Source organism: Carlito syrichta, unplaced genomic scaffold, assembly GCF_000164805.1.
Source record: "Carlito syrichta isolate Samal-C Ts95f unplaced genomic scaffold, Tarsius_syrichta-2.0.1 Scaffold115115, whole genome shotgun sequence".
Lineage (NCBI taxonomy): Eukaryota > Metazoa > Chordata > Mammalia > Primates > Tarsiidae > Carlito > Carlito syrichta.
In genome coordinates, this window is record NW_007059211.1 from 74,552 (window position 1) to 82,148 (window position 7,597).

The 7,597-nt window shown below is 48.6% G+C and overlaps 1 protein-coding gene across 1 annotated transcript in view; it reads right to left on the reverse strand.

The window, feature by feature from the left end:
* Positions 1-2,697: 2,697 nt before the first annotated feature.
* The window catches only part of SPACA3 (sperm acrosome associated 3), a 21,626-nt gene continuing 16,726 nt past the window's right edge, over positions 2,698-7,597 (reverse strand). The window contains 5 exon segments of the mRNA XM_008072147.2: positions 2,698-2,869; positions 3,059-3,137; positions 3,634-3,792; positions 4,644-4,904; positions 5,709-5,799. Coding sequence (XP_008070338.2) covers positions 2,803-2,869; positions 3,059-3,137; positions 3,634-3,792; positions 4,644-4,904; positions 5,709-5,799 — 657 coding nt within the window. The 3' untranslated portion in view covers positions 2,698-2,802.

Consider the following 7,597-nt stretch of genomic DNA (forward strand, 5'->3'; position numbering starts at 1 on the left):
CACTGTGGGAGCTTTTCTGTCCTCTTAATAAATTCTGCTTTCTCAAAAAAAAAAGAAAAAAGACAAATGTTAGGACACAAAGCTATACAAATAGGAGGAAAAAACCTAAGAAAAACTCTCCTAGACATTGGTCGAGCCAAAGAATTTACGACCAAGACATCAGAGACACAGACCACAAAAACAAAAATAGACAAGTGCGACTTAAACTAAAAAGCTTCTGCACAGCAAAGGAAACAATCAACAAAGTGAACAGACAACCTGCAGAATGAGAGAAAATATCTGCAAACTATTTATACCACAAGGGGCTCATATACAGAATATAAAAAGAACTCCAAAAACTCAATAAAAATAATAATAATAATCCCGTTAAAAAGTGAGTAAAGGGCACTAATAGACATTTCTCAAAAGAAGACATACAAATGGCCAACAGATATGTGAAAAAATGCTCAACATCACTAATCATCAGAGAAATGCAAATTAAAGTCACAGTAAGATATCATCTTACCCTGGTCAGAATGGCTATTATTAAAAAGACAAAAAATAACAGATGTTGGCAAGAATGCAGAGAAAAGGGAACTCATATACTGTTGATGGGAATGTAAACTAGTACAACCTCTATGGAAAACAGTATGGAGATTTCCCAAAGAACTAAAAATAAAACTGCCACTTGAACCAGTCATTCCACTGCTAGTTATCTACCCAAAGCAAATCACTATATCAAAAAGGCACCTGCACAATATCACAGTAGCAATGATATAGAATCAACCTAAGTGTTCATCAAAGGATGAATGGATAAAGAAAATGTGGTATTTATACACAATGGAATACTATTCAGCCTTTTTTTTTAAAAAGAATGAAATCATGTCTTTTGCAGCAACATAAATTGAACTGGAGGACATTATCTGAAGTGAAACAAGTTAGGCACAGAAGTCAAATATGTTTTCACTCATAGTGGTGCTTAAAAAAAAGTGTACACATGGACTTAGAGACTGGAATGATGGACAATGGATACTCAGAAGAATGGGCAGTGGATGGCAGGAAACTACCTAATGGGTACAATGTATGTTACTTGGGTGATGGATACCCCAAAAGCCCTGACTTGATACAGTCTATGCATGTAACAAAATTGCACATGGACCCCATGTTTTCCAAAAAAAATTCCAATAAATTTTTTAAAATTATTTTATAAAAAATAAATGTTTAAAAAGTAAAGAAAAAAAGATGGATGGGTTATGGGTCTCTGACCAGATGATTATAACAACAATCCCTCAGCAAAGAACAGTGAGTGAGAGTCATACTGGCCCAATACAAACTCATCTCCTCAAGCCTCTAGATAAGTTTCCTTATCTATGGAGTGGTGATCACACCAGTACCCACATCAAAGCTATTGTTCCAAGATTGAAATTAGACAATGTGTGGCACTTGGTAGGCACACCGTGTTTGCTTCAGTAGTAAAAAGAGAACAGCTTCTCCCTACCTATGACTTAACGGACCCATTAGTCACTGACACCCCTCTCCCAGCAGGGTCCTTCACCACTGTCCGCTTGCAAGAGCAGCTCTCAGGTTTTATCATCACCTTGACCAGGCCAGCAGTGGAAGGAAACTGGCCTGCCTCATCAATTGTGGAGGACGTTCAGCAGCCCTCTGGTGTCTGCTCACCCGGTGGCATTCAGAGATGGCAGTTGAGTGAAAGGAGGAGGAGAGGCCAACATGGTAGTCTCCTCCTCTCCCTAGGAGTCAACAAATATGCCTCAACCAACAGTTCAGTGCATGCAGCATTCCTTGAAACCTTTCCAGAAGAATCTACAATCCAAACTCAAGACTCTGCCTTCCTACACATCACTTCATCACCTTACTGGGGCTCTCACCACCACCACCACTGTGATCCTGAGACTCCACCCACCTTCCTCCTTCAGAGGCAGCTCTCCCAGGTTAGTGGGGGACAGCTCTGTCTTCCTCGGAGCTTCCCGCGTTGAGAACTATACTGGCTGTGTAGATTGCTGCCTGAAAGCCACCAGCACCCCCACCCCATCTCCAACCTCCTCGCAGTGGTGGGCAGTGGGAGGTGACTTTCTCACCCAAGAAATGACATAACCATCTCTATCAGCGGCACTTGGCTCTCTCGCCACGAGAGGGCACTGGAGAGCAGGGTGAGAGCCTGGTCATTACTCACCAGGCTCCATCCCAGATGGCAAAAGTGTTAACAGTCACTAACTGGAGGGCCAAAGTCAAGGTGGTCGCCATGTGCAACCGGAGCTACCAAAAACATGTGTCCCGAGGACCTTCCCAACCTGAGATACACAACACCAGACTCAGCTTGGATTGCCAAGTAAAATATAGGACATCCAGTTAGATTTGAATTCAGATACACAACATAAGTATTGTATTTTAAATTTTAAAATATAAGTATTAACATAATATTAATATAAGTATTGTATTTTAAATTCCTGTTGTTGTTGTTGTCTGTTTGATTTGCTAAATCTGGCAACCCTAGCTCCAAATTCTGCCAAATGTGGACAAAAAAGGCACTAACTTTCTGCCCCTCCCTCCCAAGCCACCAGAAATGGAGGCAAGGCTTTTGTGGCAGGCTTTTTGAGGTCCACCCAAAGCCCAACCCAGTGAGATATGGAAATATTGAGGTGCTTTGGCTCCAACACGACCCCTGCAAACACACTGCCAGCTGAGAACCACAGTTATGTTCAACTATCCTTTATTAGTGGGTTTGTCTTCCCAAGCCTGGGTCAGGAACCAAGTCACATTTCCCAGCCTGCTGTGTGTGGTCTGGTCCATGCAGAGAGGATTCTAGAAGTCACAGCCATCCACCCAGTCAGAGAGGTCCTTGCCCTGGCAGTGATGCCTCCAGGCCTCCCTGAGGATGGAGAACAGGGCAGAGGAGAAACTACATCAGCCACAGACCCGTCACTGCTCAGAGGAAAACAGGAAGGAGACTGTGGGCTCTAAACCAGAAGCAGGGCAAGGAAAGGGCTTGTTCCCTGTGGCTGTCCACCAGTCCTGACCATACCACCTTGGCGGGGGGGCTCCAGCCCAAGTTACTTACCAGGAGCCCAGACCCTGGGGCTCTTGGACTATCTTCATAGCACAGATAACAGTATCCTTGAGGTTAGGATCTAACAGATCTGGGTGGGAGGCAGAGAAACACAATGAGGGAGTTGAGAGCAGAGCTAGGCATCCAGAGTGTGTGTGTCTTTCTCTCTCTCTCTCTCTCTCTCTCTCTCTCTCTCTCTCTCTCTCTCTCTCTCATACACACACACACACACACACACACACACACACACACACACACACACACACACACCCTCTCTGTCGTAAATCCAATCCTGTCCCTTAACCATTCTGTAAGCACACGTATTGCCCTATCTTTCCTCCCCTCCATCAAAAACAGCCCTCCCTCCATTCCGAAGGCCAGTCTTCTATCTGGGACCCCAAGTCAGATTCATGGAAGACCACCCTCCTCACGTGCCCCATCATTTCTCTCTCCTTGGTGAACCCAACCGGTTGTGGGAAGAGCCTCACTCAGAGACAAAGGCAGGGAGAACAAATTAAACTGGGAAAGAAGCAAAGGCTAGTGCAGGGGTCCTGACCCCAGCCAGCCCTGAACCCAGGCTTAGCTACCAGAGCAGTACATCCGGCATTTGTTGGGGGAGTCCGGGGTGAGGTTTTTGCACCACTTCCGGCTGTTGATCTGAAAGATGCCGTTGTTGGTGCTTCCATCGGCCTCATGGTCCACAGCAGCTGTGTTGAAGCCACTTGTGAAGTAAGCGAGGCAGACCCCTGCATAGGGCAGAGCATGGACCTGCAGGTTAGATGGTTAAGATCACCCCAGCCGGAGGACTTACAGCACAGGTCCCACACATTGGCTCCATCAGTCCTCTCCTGCCTCAAGTTACTCAGGGCAGGCACACGCCCACCTACTTTGCAGATGAATCCATCAAGACTCAGAGAGGCATAGCGACTTACCCAAAGTCACATACAGTTACCAAACAGCAGGGGTCAGGGCTGGACCTCAGGCCTCCTGACTCAGGCTAGCAATCTTCCCTCTTTCTCATTGCTCAGCACATAGTAGGGCCCAATAAGTATGTTGAATGAATTTACAAGAGCTGAATCTTTAGAGGCAAGATTAGGAAGACACAGGAGGGATCTATATAGGGGGCTGGAACTAGAGGGGAAAAAATGAGTCCAGAAGTGACTGCTTCACAGATGGCTATTCAAAACTGCCACCAGCTTGAAGAGCTTTACTACTGATTTGTTCTGCAAGAATGTCTGATCCTTGTGGCCATGATTAAGTTTAGGATACTAAGCTGTCCTTTCCCTTTGATTCCTGATTTTACTAAGAGGAAAGTGAAGGGGTGACTCCCATTTATCTGCCTGTTGCCACCACATCCACTGTGATCCCGAGACTCCACCCACCTTCCTCCTTCAGAAGCAGCTCTCCCAGGTTGGGGGGGACAGCACTGCCTTCCTCTGAGCTTCCTGCATACCGTTCTTTTTCTATCATCTCCTACAATCCTCATTTTACAGATGAGAGTTAAGGCTCAGAAAGTTCCCGAAGCCACAGCCCTTGAATGAGAAGGAGGGAGGGAGTGGAGGAGGAGCCAGTCACCAGCAGAGAGAGGGATTCTCACAGTCAGCCAGGCCGTATCCCCGGTATCCGTCCAGACCGAAGTCCTGTAGCACTCTGGCCAGTTCACAGCGACTGTAGACCTTGGCTTCGCTGGAGGCCAGCAGGCAGCCGAGCAGAGAGACAAGAGCCGGCAACGTGATCCCAGGCACGCCCAGCCGCTTTCTGGGAGCCCTGCTCCTGGCTTCCATGTGGGCGGCGGGGGTGGAGCCCCCACCACTCTAGCTTGGGACTGAGCTTTGGGATGGCAGGCAGCTCACCAAGCCTGGTGGTACACTCACGAAAGAAGAGCCAGGGCCCGAGTGTTACCCCTGGAAAAGGGGAGAGGGGAGAGGGGAGAAGGGGTGGGCAAAAGACCAGGCTCCAGCAGTGCATATCAGCTCTCTTAAATCAGCCATGTCCTCTAGACCCTGGCGATGGGTCCTCGAGACCATCCCTCCCCCTCCCAATCCTGCTTCACACTGCCCCAGCCCAGCAACTGAGGGAACAAGGGAGGAAACAGGAAAGAACATTAACCTATTTTGAGCTCCATACTACATAACAGGCATTATTTAGTCCTGAGGCCCAAGGTTTTACAACTAGAAAGGGGCAAAGCTTGAGGTAGGATTGAAGTTATATGACTCCAAAATGCCACTGGGGTATGACCATGAGCAGACATTTCCAGAGGGGATGGGCTGAGCCGTGTCATCCGTGTAAATCAGCCCCTCTGCCCAATTGCCGAGGGACCTCCCCTCCAGCACTGAGCCTCCACCTCCTGACCTTAGAACACTGCTGCCCTGTAGTCCCCACAGTGGAAGCTGCAAGGCAGTGCTCAAAGTCTCCCACCACCCTTTCTATTGCTTTGCAAAAAATTCCTCCCTGGAAACCCACCAGCCTGTCTGGTTTGTCCTCCATGGCTCTCACATTGGCTGTGAGAGCCAGTCCCCAAAATCATGGAGGACATAGCACCTGGGTGCCTTAGCCTTGGGGCTTCTTTGCTCTTCAGGCCTAATGACCTCCACTGTGCCTCAGCCAGCTGCTCCCATGGCCTTGTCATCCCTGCATCTTGCTGCCACCCACATCCCCCCACCTCTGCAACCTTCTACTTTCTCTCTGACCACCACTTCTGACGTGTGTTCCCACGTCTCCCGTGACCTCTTCCCCTCCACACCTGCTCTCCACTTTCACAGAGTCAAAAAGAGAAAGAGAGATGCACAACCTGGCAGATGGGTGTCCCTGGTCTCCAACTCCCAAAGGACCTAGAATGCCATTGAGGATGACAAGGTGATTAGGGGCGTGGCTTTGTAGCAAAAGTCCCCCTCTACTCCTTGCTGTATCTCTGACTTTGGACACTCCTGAGCCTAGTTTCCTTGGTCTATAAAATGAGGACATTAGTAACACCTACAATTGTTGAAAGAATCAATGAGAAAAGGCGTGGGAAGAATTTAGCTCTTTGCACCAAAAATAGGGTAGTTGTTATTTCTGTTACGAACTACAACTGGTATTACTCCTCATGCTTGTCTCTGGTCAGCTGTCTCTCTCCCATTTCCCTCAAAGGGAGTTCAAACCCCTCATTCGTGTCCACCCAGTCTCACCCTTCGCTCCCAGAAGATGACCTCACCTTCTGCTGCACTGAGAAAATCAAGATCACTTGTGGAATTTCTCCTTTTTGCCTTAGCCCCATCCCACCCGTAAGCCTGTCAGCAGCCTCATCACCCTCATCTCCACCCGGTAGCATGAGGAGGACGTGCCTCCACCCGCACTCACACCTGCCTTTCCCAGAGCTCTAGATTGCATTCTTTCCCATCTCCAAGCCTTGCTCCATGGTCATCCCTTCTCTCTCAGCATCCCCAGGACAGCTCCTCTACCTGCTCCTTCTTCCTCTGCACAGATAGATGGATGGACATACTTAGGTCTCCAGCTCCCAAAATGCCTTTCCTTGGTTCTTATCCTGATGTATGCTCACCTGTCTCTTTCCCTCTCTTCTCACCCAGAATCCTGGAGAAAATTAACATTGTCCCACCTCCCGTTTGTTTTCCAACCCAATGAGACCAGCCTCCCCACCACCACGGCTCGCCTAAAACTGCTCCACTGGGTCCAACAGGGCCCTGTCAGTTCCATCTTATGGGAACTCCAAGCTGCACTTCAGCCTTTGAATACTCCCTTCTAGAGACGCCTGTCTCTCTTGGTTTCCACAGTGCTGCCTTCTCCCAGTTCCCTTCCTCCCCCTCTGGCTATTTCTCCTCATTCTCCCATGTGGAATCCACTTCTGCCCAGACCATCAATGCTGATATGCTTTCCAGGCCCTTCTGCCTTGAGCCCTCTTCTCTTCCACTTCAAGAAACCCTCTGTGCAACCTGCTGTTGACCACCCCCTGCAGGCCCACAACTCCCACGGCATGTCTTCCTGAGACCCAAAGGCTCTCCCCCTGGATACCTCCACTTAGATACCCTGCAGTCTCCTCAAACTAAGCACTTCCAAGCAGAACAATGTTCCCACCAAAAGCTGCTCTGCCTGTAGCTTCCCTTCCTTGGTTAACACATTCTGGGCCACCCATTTATCCAAGTTAGATATCTGGATGTCATTCTTTATGCCACCTTCTTCACCACTACATCCTCTGCCCATCCCCGAGCAAGCACCCCTGAAGTCCTGTTGATTCTACCTTCCCACCAAGAATGCCATCTTTTCATAAGTCAGGCCACCATCGCAGTTTCCCTCATGGTCTTCTTCTGTCCAGTGTTGACCCTTCTTTCAAACTATTCTATACACATCCACCAAGGGGAACTTCTTAAACCAAAAGACTAGCTCTGTGACATGGTTGGATGGTCCCCACCATCGCTGCTCTTAAGCGTGATCCACAAGGCCCTTGGTGACCTTGCCCTGATACCCCCTCCCTCACTCACACTTTAAATTGTTCACTCATAGCCGGGCTTGGTGGCTCAGCCTGTAATCCCGCGCCTTTGGGAGGCTGAGGTGAGT